This window comes from Pholcus phalangioides, unplaced genomic scaffold (genome assembly GCF_987345545.1).
Source record: "Pholcus phalangioides strain wild (caught in Gottingen) unplaced genomic scaffold, Ppha-v1.0 ptg000022l_1, whole genome shotgun sequence".
Lineage (NCBI taxonomy): Eukaryota > Metazoa > Arthropoda > Arachnida > Araneae > Pholcidae > Pholcus > Pholcus phalangioides.
In genome coordinates, this window is record NW_028301615.1 from 1,651,782 (window position 1) to 1,667,147 (window position 15,366).

General features: G+C 37.0%; 1 protein-coding gene across 2 annotated transcripts in view; it reads left to right on the forward strand.

Moving 5' to 3' along the window:
• Positions 1 to 1,420: 1,420 nt before the first annotated feature.
• The window catches only part of LOC149069321 (uncharacterized), a 55,028-nt gene continuing 41,082 nt past the window's right edge, over positions 1,421 to 15,366 (forward strand). Inside the window, exons 1-2 of one of the 2 annotated variants that reach the window (XM_089249412.1) lie at positions 1,421 to 1,782; positions 14,073 to 14,102. In XM_089249412.1, coding sequence (XP_089105538.1) covers positions 1,761 to 1,782; positions 14,073 to 14,102 — 52 coding nt within the window. In that variant the 5' untranslated portion in view covers positions 1,421 to 1,760. The remainder of the gene's footprint in view (positions 1,783 to 14,072; positions 14,103 to 15,366) is intronic. The other variant, XM_089249411.1, reaches the window with a different exon arrangement.

The window sequence follows — 15,366 nt, forward strand, 5'->3', positions numbered from 1 at the left end:
CAAGTTCTAGATACAATATTTAGGGAAGAAAATATTCAAAAAATTGATCGAAATTCAAAGCAATAATTCCCCAGAATATATTGATGAAAATTCAGAGAAAGAAATAATTTCAGAATTGATGTAAATTCAGAATTAACTCCAGAATGGACGGAAGTTCAGAATTTACAGTAGAAAAAAAATTCCAGAATTGATGGAAATTCAGATTTCAAGCAAGGAATAATTTCAGATTTTGGGAAAGCCTCCAATAATTTACCGTGAGTGTGGCGCCCGCTGCGACCTCACACAGGTAAGGACACTTCTGTTGTAATCCTTTTAAATAAAAAACATCTCGCAATTCATGACGTTTATGTAAAAAGATATTTCAATTAAATAAAAGATTTAAACAATGAGGATTCTCTCTCTCTCCGTTAAATGTAACAATACAATATGGTGCCCGCACACGTGTGAAAAATTCCCCATTTCTCGAACATCTTCCATCGCCGGAAATTTCGCCGAATATTCAAGACCGTTAAACGAACCAAAATCCGAGTGAAATCTCCATATAAATCCATTATTTCCGGTAAACAGAGGCGTATGCGTATATAAACACGCACGCAACAGCTGACCTGTTTGTATTGATAGTTCGTTGAACTTTATAGAATACGCCACTGAAAAGGGGAGAAAATAATAATAATAAAGAGTTAAAAACGCGCGAACCCCAGACAATGCAGAAAGATTATCCCCGGAATTCACTTTTCTTCTTTTCTCATCAACCCCGGGCACGAGCCCCGAAAAATCCCCAGCCAAAGATTGAGCTGCTTCTTCCAGTCCCAGACATAGCTGAGCGGGGGAAAAAGTCAGGGGGCCCACCTGTGATAGGGCCCCGGGAAAAAAAAACAACAACCACGCTTTACCGGGCACGGTATGAATCCCATCACTAGAGCATTCATTCCCCGTGACCATATGTTAATCGAATTTGCACCTTGGAGAAATTGATAAAAGTTATTCAGGGCACCAATTAGGGTCTTCTGATTGAGGAAGGTTACTTTACTGACTCTCTAATTTATTTTGAATAAAAACCGTGGGTGATTTCACGCACCATCTGGGTGCAGGCCCTGGAATTATGAAGTGTCGGGGGAGGCGGAAAAAATAATAATATAAAGAAAAAGTTGTAACTCTTATTATTTACTACGCCACTGTGTGTGTGTGCGTGCGTAGTAAGCATTGAGCGAGAGCAAGAGAAGCGGCGGCAGCGGCAGCAGTTTCGCCACTGTCACGGACAATTTCGGTGGGGGCGCTCCGTGGTGGGCGCTATAGGTGTGCGTGTTGTAGCTGGTGGGAGGAAAAGGGGGGTGGGGTGGATGTGCTGCTCGTCCAATGGAAACGCGGCGTAAAGGGTCTCTCTCTCTCTTCCTCCCACCCCCGCTCTCACATTGACGTCATCAGAGGAACGGATATGGCGGAAACAGCGGTCGTCGTCGTCGTGGTCGCTCGCTGCTGCTGGCTCTCGCTGCGGGTTTGTTCCTTCGCTGAGGGGCCGCCGAGTTTTTTGTTGTAACGGTGGTTGTTGTGTGTGTGTGTGTGTTTTTTAAAGGGGGGCTCTCACAACACCGGGATTACCATTGGTCTATAAGATAAATACGATCCTAATTATGTGATTGGATAATTAATCTTCACAGGTGTGCTTACATTTGTGTACGTGGTGTGTTGTGCGTGTGTGTATATGTGCTGGGCCGCCTTTTTCATTTTTGCCACTCTCTCCACCCAAACTGTGTGAAAAGATGTCCCTACTATGCGTGAGAGGTGAGTAAAATATATTTCATGATATTAACAAGAAAATCAATCATGTTGCGCAATGTTGACATGAGAAATTTCTATCCTTTAAGTTGTTTTTCTCCACCGAAGTGATATATATGTATGTTTTTTGTTTTGATCATGGTTTTGGTTTCATTGTCCTAACCGGCATTGTTTTTATACATGTGGTTATGTGTGTGTGTGGGGGGGGGGAAATATACCCCGGGGGGAGGAATGTTTGTGCCATGATTCATGATTATGCATGGTAATGTTTTTTCCCGCGTTGGCTCAACTCCCATGTTGAGGGAAGATAGATAGAGGGAGAGAGAGAGAGAGCACAATAGGTGTTGTGGGAATTCCTCCAGATGTGGAGTAAATGCAGTTGTGTAGATATTGCCGTATAAGAATTTTAGTTGATAAGATTGAGTAATGTTTACTTGCTTGCTGTGGATGTTCGTAACCCGGATGTAGTGCCGGTGGGTGCCGGGTTCGAATCCCGCCGAAGCGGCATCGTTATTAGCCCCGTGGCCTTTAGGGGGAACTGATTTCCCCATGGGCAAGTTGGGCATTTTCACAGGACTTTATAAATTTAGGGCTCTTAAAACTACGATCTGGATTCACTGATCAATCAAACACCTATGACCCTAGTTGCAAGGATCCCCGAAATCCTGCTTTGTGCAGGTCCCCCCCCCTCCTTCATGTCAGAGTCGTGCCCAGTTTCATGTGCGATGAAAGCATCTCAATCCCACAAAAATATTGATAGAAAAGTCCTCCTGAAACATGTTTCCTCATTTTTTGGCAAATTTCCACGCAAGATGTAAATAGAATGAAATTTGTCAGAACGATACTCTGAGGACCAAGAAAAAATATCTTTTGTAGAGGGATTATATTATTATATTGAGATGTAGCGTTATCATTGATAACCACCCAATCTATGCTGTTTTGTTGGCATCCCTTCTGAATTGCTGTTGTTAGAACCATTATAAAATTATAAGTGTTTATTCGCGGCAGTAAAATAGTTCAATTAATTAGTTGATAATGAAATTTAGTTAGTAGTAAGTCACGCAGTAAAGTAAGTTAATTCAGTAAAGTTGTTTACTGTGCAACACTATCATGTACTCTACACAGTAAACAACTCTATAAGTACTTCCCGAGGCTAGATAGTGCGCAACACTGTTGAAAGAATAGAAATTGCCAAGGAACTTTTTTCAAATTTTTCAGTCGTCAACTGATTACCTTGGCACTTTGGTTTTTCCGGAATTTTTCATTGGTAACAATAATGTTTTACAAGCCAACACGCTACCCTTTTTTGTGCTATTTTCATTTCTGTCACCAGCGTCGTTGTTATCACCAGCAACTTAAGGCTGCTATACATTACAGTCTGACATGATGTGGTCTTATGTCACGTTAGAGTAGTGTGTAGAAGACTTTAGGTATCGTTATAATATTCATTATCGTTGGAAATTTATTGAGCAATAGGTCAAAGCCCTGTCGATCCTTGTATTTAGAGGTGTTTAACATTAGACTGTAGGCAATTTCAAACTAAATCTTAAAAATATCATTGTAGAAGGATTTGTCATTATATGGAGTATTCAGGGTCAGAAAATTTTCAGCGTTCAGCGCCAATAAAATTTTATGGGTCACAAAACGTTTTTAACAAGGCGAAAAGTTTCTGTCCAAGGGTTCTAAAATTCAGACATAGAATCCTCTGGCCTAGGATTTTTGCAGAACCCCTACCCCCCATGCCAAGAGACTGATGCAGGTTGATCTTGTGGCCTGGGCACTGGACCAGAGGGGGTGTTAGATTCTTTTGCATTACTCAATATTACACGAGGGAGTCATAATGCATGTTCCCGCGGGGTACAATTGCAATTTTTTTGCTGGGCAGCGGACACTATCACCAAGATTTATTGTTGAATAGGTTTTTTATGACTATTAAATAATAGTTTGATATTCATTCTCGGATGCCAATGTAAACCTGCCATACACTAGGGTGATCACGGTTACTGTAAAACCCCATTTTAGAGGGCCACAAAGCTGTTTTTGCCACAATATATTCACACATTCATGACCACAAAATATTCAAGTCCGTCCTTGGAAGTATTGTTATAGCTAGATTTCACTATAATAATTTTTTTACTGATTTTTTTTAATACTATCAAAACCAATGTTTGCATATCATTAAAAAAACCATTTTTAAACATAATTAGCCTATTGATAGTTACTTGTTTCACCCGCGGAGATGGCGATTTGCTCAATGCAAGGCTTTTCGCATGCTTGTTCACGAACTTGAACAGTTCTTGTAGAGATGGAAGGCTGTCATCCTCCTGAGCAAGGCCATTGCGAGGGGGACTTAGAGGTCAGGTCCCCTTTTAGCTACTACTAAACCAGACATGCACCTCGTCCATGTTCCTCAGCGGAACTTCTGATGAATTGGTGAATGTGTGTGTATACGTATAGTGAACCTTTTGTGAAGTTTGTTTCTGTGTAATGCTTTTTATGTGTAGTGCTGCCATCTGCAATTAATTTTTTAACTATGAGTTTTTCTCAACTCATAGTGAGTAATGTGTAATGAATGAATAATTATACTGTTGTAGTCCCGTTGCTCTCTGCGGGGAAATCTGCTCAAATTCGGAACCTGCAGAAAATCAACTTCAGCTGACCACCACTGCGGTGAGGTCCTTTTTCGGTTACGGGCCTGCTTCTGAGACATCTCCCAACAGTTTCTTGTTGATGAATCCATCTTTTTTTTGTTCTGTGAATAGGATAATTGCATTGGCAATGTCAGAAACACACTGTCTTAGTGTCCCTAAAGACCAAACACATTCGGTTGCTGAATCAGTCAAACTCAAAATAGCTGTTGATGATTCACTCTGCACTTGTGGTAGACACATCAGCTTTCTCGAAATGGCAAATACAAGCTTTGTTTTGTTGAAATATCTCTCAAACACTATCCCGAACTGTCTGAAAATTTCCAACTAAATGAGCTGAATCACAGAAGCACTGAACTCATCAGAGAAAGACTGCTCTTTCCATTTTTTTCAACTTGCGCAAGAAGGTTGGCAGCATGAGCTTTGGTAACTTGATTTCAATTCTGCCTCTGTACAATTGATGAGAATCCTCCTAGTTATGATGTCTTCTCCTTTCTTCTATTGGCTTCACATTGAAGATAAAAAGCATCCATTCCACATTCCCCCAAGAACTAAAATAATAAAAGAATCGAGAGCATCGGGTGCTGGTGCAGAGCACCCAAAAAATAAAAAATATCATTTAATATGGCTCTGACCACAATATTTGTAAGTTCTAACGGATCATCTTCATCCATTGTTGCGAACGATATGAGCTTTAAAAAGAATGTCTCTGAATGCCAAGTACATAAAAAAAATGATTACTATTATTTTCCAGCAGGTTACGTCTCTCCCTCCATTGATTTGAATAGAGTGTAGCGTACATATGTCAGTTGGGCTTGCCTCCATAAAAATTACCCAATTAGCATCTATACTTAATCACTTATCGTGAGGACATTTTTTTGAACAATCAGTAACTTAAAATTTAGTTAAAACGTGTGTAAATGGGCCTTTATTATAAAACAAGCCAGTTTATTAGACATATTTGCTGTATCAACGCAAAATGAATAATGACAGATTCCCAGCTACGCAAAACGAGTACCCTGAAGTACACTCACACGTTCACATTGATGAAGAGCAGGCAATAACAAAAATAGCATATTTATTTATGCTTTAGTATGTGTTCTGTATTTCAGACGTATTTCTCTTAACATTTTTGTTGTCACCTACTCTTCATAGCAAATGTGTATGTGCTTAAACAGAAACACAGTAGTTATAAAAAATAGTTTTTTTCCTAACATAAATCTTTTTTTTCTAAACAATGTCTTGGTAGGCTCTAACATTACTATTGTATCAGGACTTGACAAATCCCAGGTCGCCATGGCGACTAAAAATATGGTATTGATGCTTGGGTACCTATATTTAATATACAGGCATCCCCCCCCCCCCCAGGGCATCATTTCAACTTTTTCCAGGGGGGAGAGGGGCAAAGAAAATATACTCAATGTGTGGATATATATATACCATTGCTAGTGTATTTTCTAAAGCCCGGGACTGACTCCCCAAATGACGGGCCTGCATCCCTCGCCTTATGCGATTTTGCTATAATACGATTTTGAAAAGTTAATTTTAGAAAATATGACACGCAAAATGTTTGATTCTACTCCTGAAAATGTGCTTGCAAATGATCAATATGACACAATTAAAATGACAAAATCTGTTGAATTTGCAGATGAGATAAATATGGGAGAACCGTTAAATCCATCTCGACCAGATCTTATTTATACAAATACAACGCCACAACAGGCAAAATGCCCAACGAGGTGGCCGAGAAAAAGATGCCCATAAAAATATGGATGTCATATATTTCAAAAATACAGCAACCCAATTGAAAATGCAATTAACAAAAATTATACACAAATATATACACATGACAAAATATTATACAATGCCCATAAAGAATACTTATGGTTGTCTGATTCTAAGTATGGATAGCTTCTCGATTTACCCCAACATGTTTATCGTATTTCTTTTTGAACGTGTCAATCGTGTTACAATTTACTACCTCGGGGGGTAAGCTATTCCATTTATTAACAACCCTATTAGAGAAAAATTCCCTGCAACACCATAACCTTGCATTGCCCCTCACCAATCGATACTGGTGTCCCCTTGTAAAAGCAGTCGATTGGCGGTGTACTAAAAGTTCATGGTCCATTCTATCCATCCCATTGAAAATTTTGAACACTTCGATCATATCTCCTCTACACCTGCGTTCATCCAATGTGAACATTCATTACTTATTTATGAGTATCTTTTGTTAACAAATTGACAAGGCTATCAGAATTTCAATCAATGAAAATTATCCTAATGAGTCTAGGATTGCCATATTTGAGAGGGATGTTCAGAATTCTCTAGCTACGCCTCTAAAGATTTTATAAAGAGACAAAGACTGCTGCCTGTCAGCTGGATCTTGACTGCTTTCATTAAAAAAGTTATGTGCCCCCATGATATCAGGCTTTTCACAATTAGAAGTAATGAAAAGCAGAAGTAAAAAAAATGAATAAATGTATTCATATAAAGCCTAAATTTATCCATTTGGAAAATTAAAAAAAAATAATTTGTTGCTGGAAGTTTAGTTTACCTTTCCTTATCCCCTTATCCTTCTGAAGAAAGCCCCATCCCTATGTTACCTATGTTAAATTTAATTCACTTTACGTGATGATTTTATGGAACTAATTAATAACCTAAAGCGAGGGTAATACTAGCATGTATGTAATTACTAGCTCGGGCAAAAGAAATAGTAGTAGTATAAAATATATTACTCCTAAAATACATTGGAACCTTGATAAGTCGACAACCCAAGGAGATAAAAAAATATGTTAAATTAAGTAGATGTCAAGTTCTTCATTTCATTAAAGTTTTCTTAGTCTTAATTTCATTTCACATTAAAATTTTGAATTGGTTATGTATGCATACGTGCCCGTATGTTGAACAATTCTATATTCCATCACCTACAAATTCATCAAATGTTTTGATCTGCAATTTTTATGAAAAGTTTTGTATGCAGAATAATATTGAATTAAGTGGAGAAAGCATATTTTGATTACGAAAGATCTGTTATTTGTGAATGAGGAGAACAATTGTCCGAAACAAGTTTTCTCTCTCTCACTTGAAACATTTCCATCTAGCTCTCTTGACCATCTGTTGCTCGAAAATTACAGAAATCATTTGCGTCAATCTGTGGCTGTCATAGGTTCAAAGGTTGAATTTTGAATTTTCAGGTTCCAAATAGAGGGGGGGGGGGAAGTAACCCTACCCAAAGATGTGGGGGAAAATCTTTGACGCATATCAGTCAACAAACAAACGGCAGAAACAATGAAACAAAATTTTTAAAACACACAAGAGTAATGTACTTTTTTTCAAACTGATTAACACATTGATGATTTAAATTGATTTATGATAACAGTATAAATCATACTCAACTTTAGTGGGATATGGTCATCATGTGCCAAGTTAGAGAGGTTCTTCCCCATTGAATTTAGTACTATGCCAACCATTGGAATAATAAAAGTCTTGATTTATATGTATCTCAAATTCATGATTTGCTTTTTAAACTAAAAAAAAATCTTGTTGTAATGTTTGATAAGATCCCGTTGAATATCAGAACTTTTGAGTGTTCAAACTACACTAATACATTGCTAGTGCATTAAATTAGAACACAATACTAGGATTACATGAGTTAAACCAAGATTCGATATAATGCTAAACGTGTTATAATGCCAAAATTCTGTGAAATAAAAGCAAGTGTTAAATCGGAGCTTGACCGTATTTTACAGTAGAGGCCATTTTTTACAGAGAGAGTTGTTAGAATCATAGATAATGTTATTATTTGGGTGTTGTTATTACTTTTGCAAAATACAGAACAGACCAGTATCCATTTAAATGGGGAAAAAATTGTTTGTAGTTATCAGGATTTTGGTTTATGTTATCAGTATTTTTTATGCTGAAATGATTTTTTCTTCATATTTTGAAGTTGAAGTTGAACCAGACTTATTTCCCCCCCCCCATAAATTATCGTTATCAACTTGCGAGACTGTAGAAGGTCAGAAGGTGTTTCCCATTTCTTGTTTGCAAATATTTATTACTTGGTTCATTATGTCGTAATCTGGCTGTCGTAGCGACTATGATCATATATGTATGGTGCTGCTCTGACAATGACCTTCTTATAATCAGTTTCTTTCGGTTGACCAGATCCACAGCTACTCGGTCAAACTACTTTCTCAAAGGCTGTATGGAACGCACTGTACATTAAAAAAAATTTTGTGATCCGTAATACACCCCATTGAACAGCTCCATTCTAACTCCTCACAATGGTTAAATAATGAATTTATAATAAATGTATAATTTTTAGCTGGGGGGGGGGGGGATATCCCTTGAGAGAAAAAAAAATGCCACAATTGAACATTCTTGCTACCAGTTATGTGAGAAAGAAAAAGGGATCATCTCAGTTTTTCATACATCCCACTCAATCAAAAGGGACATATGGTCATCATAAGTACTTGGATTGGTTTTGGGTCAATCAGTCATTCTTATCAGAAACCGCGAGTCCAAATGTAATCACATTAAGATCCATGTGCTGTATTATAAAAATTTGCACTCAAACTTTGATCAATTCAAGTGAGGATCCAGAGAGGGGCGATTGATCCTTCCTGGAGGTGGATAGCATGGGGAACAGTGACATGTTCTGTGAAATACATGATGACCCTATGAACATACATGATCATTCATCCCTCCCTATATTGCCTTGAATTTGTACCTGGAACAACTGAGGCAAGTTTTTAGATCAAGGTTGACCAAAATCACATTTTTGGGCTATTGAAATGCCAGTGCGTACTTCTACACCATACATCAAAATATCTAATTAAGCTTTGTATGAGGCGACAGATAATTTAGTGCTGAGTCGTCTATATATAAAATATGAGTCTGGCAAAAATCAGCTCCTTCACCCTCAACAGGGATGTACTATTAGATGATGATTGGTATTGAGACAAGAACTACAAGGAATGAGATGTGTCATGGTTGTTCCACCCAAATATCGAGCTACAAGAAAGACATGGGGAACGCTATCAGAGAATGGATAAGGGCCAACCAACCATACTAGTTAACTTATACAGATGGCTCCAAAAATTAAGTAGGCATAGCTGTGGTTATTGTGCAGTTTATCAGGGAGGTGAGGACATCATACACAAATGGAGCCCAAGGTTTGGACAAAATAACTCTATATTCCAAATGATGGCAATAGCCTTACTCAGAGCTACTAAGTAGCCCGAGCGTCTGGTCTATCAACAAGAATATTCACAGATAACCTGTCGGCACTGCTAGTGGTTAAAAATGTTGGGAGTCAGCATCGAATGGTGCGACCTATTAGATCTATTCTGTGTAAATGTAGCTTCATAAAGGTCTCTTGGATAAAGGCGCACATCAGAGTCAGCAGCTATGAAGAAGCTGATGAGTTAGCCAAAGAAGCCATACACAGTCTGCTCAAAACTATGATGGCGTTACCGAAAAGTCTCTCTCAAGGTGTATGAAATCTCAAGTCCTTATGGCAAGGCAGAATGAATCAGTTGCAGCACAAAGATGCATTCAAACATCAAAGGTGAGTCAAGCAAAGTATGAAAGTATGGCAGCGATGGAAGATAATAGTGCTAATTGAACATGGGCTTCTGCTGGCCTACTTATTCAGATTCACTGTCATCTAATGATACGTGCATGTGTGGGAATGTTGGAACTCTATTACACTATGTCACTGAGTGCCAAGTTTCATTTTGGTAAGATACAAGAATGAAACAAGCATATCTGCAAAAACAGGGCTATGCATAGCTCCATCAACTTGCAACGTCTGGCAAACCTCATTACATACTTAGAAGAAAATTTTCACAATCTTCACAACAAAGTGTTAGCGCAGCCGAGAACATGGACCTTACATGCTTACCATTGCCTCTTAATAGCAAGACACTCTCTGCCAGCGACAAGGTAAATGGCCAGGAAGGGTGACAGCACCTCAGTAAAGTCAACAAGTCAGAGACCACGACAAAAAATAAAGTAGCCGATGGCTCTGTGAACTGACTAACTGTGTACTGACGTGCACAATGGACTCTTTAAAAACGAATCCACGATTTCTGATTTTATCTAGACTTCTTATGTATGACATTGACCATTTTTTAATTTATGTATTCAAAATTTATTGCATTTGAAATTTATGTTTTATAATTGAAAAAAATTAATAAAAGTTCCAGACACACCCATCCTTTGGGACTGCTTTGATATCTCTTTAAGATGTGAAGCAGAGTGTGTCTGCTCGTTCAGTGTTGAAATGCTAACAAAAATGAAACTTTGCTTGTCATCAGCAGATCTGTGAATCCAAGAGCTTTGGAAGATTAAAACATCTCAATACTGTTTCAACACACATGATCAGTAGGCCTGTAGATGAATTTTATAGGCCAGCAAAAATACCTGCCACTGCCCGGGTTTTCTCCATATAAGGACTAATTGGAATATTCTGCACAATGTTTTGGAAAGCATTTTGCTATATTGTTTCTGCGATCCTCATAACCACATCAAATACATTATTGCTGGCAGTAAATGGTCTATCAGAGTTGTTTTGTTCTGGCCAGTTATGGGAATGATTCTTAGCTCAATTTAGAGAAGATTTTGATGGTAATTATTCTCCTACATGCTTGTGATTTAAGAGGGGTAGTGTTTCTTTTATTGCCAAAACATTCCACGTAAGGCTTGAGATTGGCGTTTTTCTAGGGAAAAACCCCTACAGGTTGTTTCTCTGCATATATTTCAAGATTTTTAGCAATAGTTTAAAATCTCTGCTAGTGGAATTTTTCACCTTATTTTTTTTTTGTAGTATATGTTGTCAAGATGAAATTTTCTTTTCAAATCCTTGTCACCATATGTTATATCAGTTGTTTCCTCAGTATAATTCCTATCTTTATTTTCTAATGTATCAGTGCTATCATGAAATAATATATTGTGAATATATTATATTCCATGCAAATAATATTATAGATATTGGAGTCGAGGGAGTGTTAACAAGATAAACAACATCAAAAGTCATCATATAGATGAAGCCAGAGTAAAAACTTATTACTGCCATTCATTTTACGGTTTATTAAATAAAGTAATACTGAAAATTAATTTTTGCAAATAAATTTTAATTTACACCTTCCAGTTGCCATAAATTTCACCATTGTTTAATCAAATTACCGGAAAAGGTGAAGTTATTTTAGATTCTAGCACTAAGCTTGTTTCAACAAGAATTTATCGGCTTGGTTGAAGTGTGCAGATGCTTCTGTAATGCTTACCCGTGGCATTGAAATGGCAGTAGAACTCTCTCACCATTGTTTAAAAAACATTTGGTGTTTGTGGGAGAGACAGGATAACGTATATATATGAGGAATGAGGACACACATAAAATATACCAAGAATAATTGAATTAAAGTACCGGTTATACACATCGTTTATACAATGCTTCCCTTTTATGTTGTTAAGATGTCACCAGGACTGCAACTAGAGACAAAAACATACTAATCGCCTAGGACAAATATCTATTTTAGTGTCTTGTAATTTTGAATGAGTAATTTCCCCAATTTTGATCCAGAATGCAGGTCACCAGTTTTAACTTCTTTACCCTTGTTACAGCCTGGCATGACATTAAACTTAGAGAAATAATAGGTAAATTTTCACAGGGAAATATTTATTGTCTATTAATATTTAATTTGTAGTATATTACAGTATTTTAACAATATACACTCATGTCCATAAATTAAGGATAATTCAGAATCACACGGAAATCAAAATCTAAAGTAAAAATTTCACCTGTAAAATTATCACACACATCTGCAAGAATGATATGCAAATTTCAGAAATCCACCAGATGATGCCGATAGTACGTCACAATGACGAGAGTGTAAGAGGGGGGGGGGGTATTTAAGGAATGGTGGCAAATTAGTAAAATTGTTCACAAGAGTTCTGTAAGGCGCTCAGTGCCATAAGCGAATAGTTATGACACAGAGGACGCATGTGGATGATTTTTTACGTGGTAGAATTATCGGTCGCCTGGAGTGTGGGCGTACTCAGATGGAAGTATCCGAGGAACTTGGAATTGCCCAAAGTGTCATCTCTAGGCTTTGGCAATGATTCCAAGATAACTGAAATGTCAGTAGACGTTACAGTACAGGTCGCCCCCGAGTTACAACGCAGAATGAAGACCGGTATTTGGCAGTAACTGCCAAAAGAAGCAGACAGAGCACAGCATCCGACCTGTCTCGTCAGCTATCTGCAGCCACGGATACCACAGTTTCAAGGCAAACCGTGTACAGACGTTTGGGAGATATTGGTCTATATGCTCGCAGGCCTGTCAGATGTGTTCCGCTCACGACAACTCACTGTCGGCAGCGATTAGCCTGGAGTAGAGAACATGCAATGTGGACATCGTCACAGTGGGCTTCTGTGATGTTTTCCGACGAGTCCGGGTTTAGCTAGCAGTCTGATTCACGTCCGACTTTCATATGGAGAACGCCAGGTACCCGTTACCACCCAGACACCGTTACGGTGGTGCAGCATTGCTCGTTTGGGGTGGAATTATACTGGGTTCCAGAACAGATCTGCATGTTCAAACCGGAACCATGAAAGTCCAAATTTATCGGGGCATCATTCTGGAACAACATGCACGTTTCTTTAGGGGTGCTGTGGGTGCAGAATTTGTGTTTATGGATGAAAACGCCCGTCCTCACCGAGCAAACATCGTAAACGAATGCCTTGAATCTGAGGATATAACCCGTATGGAATGGCCAGCATTCTCACCTGACTTGAATCCGATAGAGCATGTTTGGGACATGCTTGGCCGATGAGTTGCAGCCCGTCAACCACCTCCTACATGTGTACCGGAACTTCGGAGAGCATTGCTTGCTGAGTGGAGTGATCTTCCCCAAGATCAGATCGATAATTTGATACTCAGCATGCCTAGGTGTTGTACGGACTGTATTTCATCACATGGGAGGCATACAATGTATTAACCATCATACCAACCATGTAATAGTAAGTTTTTGTAAAGGAGATATTTTTTACAATTGCTCCAGGGAGCAAAAATCGTAGTTTTTATGAATGGTATCATACATACACCATCGTTTTTGTTCTTTATCTTTTGTTTAATAAATGGGCTTTATGAATAAGTAACGTTTGTTTTGTTTCTGAACCTTTATTTGCCGGAGCTGGCATTATCCTTAATTTATGGACATGAGTGTATATAAGGAATTGCCTGATTTATTGGGCTTAAAATTTTAAAAAATTGTATTTTAATAAAGATATTTGTTATTTTAAAATACAAAAAAAATATTTTTATTCATCGTAGAAACCATTAAATTCCTCATCACTGTCATACGATACATCTCAATCAGCTGCATCTTAATAGTTAGCTACTAGTTAATTATCATCATCAAAAGTCATTCTCATCATAAATTGCAAGGAATTGAATAATGTGTAAATACCCATAATTTTTGTTATAATCTGTGTGTTATATCTACAAAATATAAGAAACCCCTTTTTTTGGCAAAAATGGGTTCTTTATACATGTTAAACTATGATATTTGATTTTGTTACAAAACTTAGATTTGATTGTCGCAATTTTTTTTTCTGAAATAAATTTTATTTATTTTGTTTCAGTGAGGAGAGCTGCGTTGGTAGGACAAGCAAGTATGTATATATTGTAATTTTGTACTTTATATTAAGTTTTTTTTCTCGTAAATTTTTTCCCCTTCATATTGATTCATCTTTATTAATAGTTATAATAAAATATATTTTGTAGATGATGTCACTCTTAACCATTCATACAAGGGTTTAGACAACTAGCTAATGTGAAGATGAACTTAAGAAAGAAAATTCAACTGCCTTTCCTGGGAATTGAACCACTATCTCTTTCAGCATACTCATTCAAAATGTGAGAGGACAGTGGTTCAATTTCCCTCTACATAGGCAGTTGAATCTTCTTTCTAAAATTCATCTTCACCATAGCCATTTGTCTAAACTCTTGTAAAACTCGCCTTGAAAACAATACTTGATGAACGATGAAAATTCTTTTTCATTGAAATGGAAGGTTCATCAAGAAATTTTTTATTTTATTTTTTAATTTAATCAAATAATTAAAAAAAATTTGTTGTATTTGTCTTGATCCAGCTTGAACTTGTTCTTGAATGTTGGCCACCTTGCAATTTCCATTGGTGTGCAGTGAAAACAGATTGCAGGGTTGTTTTGTTTTTTTTTTGCTCGCCTTATGATATAACTTACGAAAAATTTTATTTGTAAGTCATTGATTAACTATACAGGAATGTTAATTTTTAATTTATTTAAAATTTAAGAAAATTATTGTAAGTAAAAGTATTTATATATGGATCAAGCAGAAACAAGAATTTTCAACTAATACAGTTGATTCCGCTTATAACATTTTTCAAAAAACCATCATAAAAATATTACAAGCAGGAAAATTCTTTAAATGGGAAACCTCAATGAATATTAGTAATAGTTTGGACCACGAAAGTGAATCATAAGTGGGAAAACATTCTAAATGGGAGCATAATAGTGAGATCCATTGCATTATATATTTAACTAATATTTAGCTCAAAATATGTATAAAACTGTAAATTGTGATCACAAATTGCCTTGATCGAGTGTAATATAAATTAACAGAATGTTTTAGTAAGTAATAACAATGATGAGAGAGAAATACTTATTCACAGATACTATGCATGTGATATTTCATTGAAGTGACTTCTACGCTATAATCAAAATTCTAAGTCAAATTCATGTTATAGATATTTCACTTTAAATAAGCATTGCTTTTTTGCGCTTTTCCATTTGTCATTAATGGAATAACATTTTACACAACGTTTCCTGTTTCCTTCCTGTAAATAACAACTTTTTTTTTATGAAAAGGTTTGAGTCATTTTCAAACTGTTCTTAT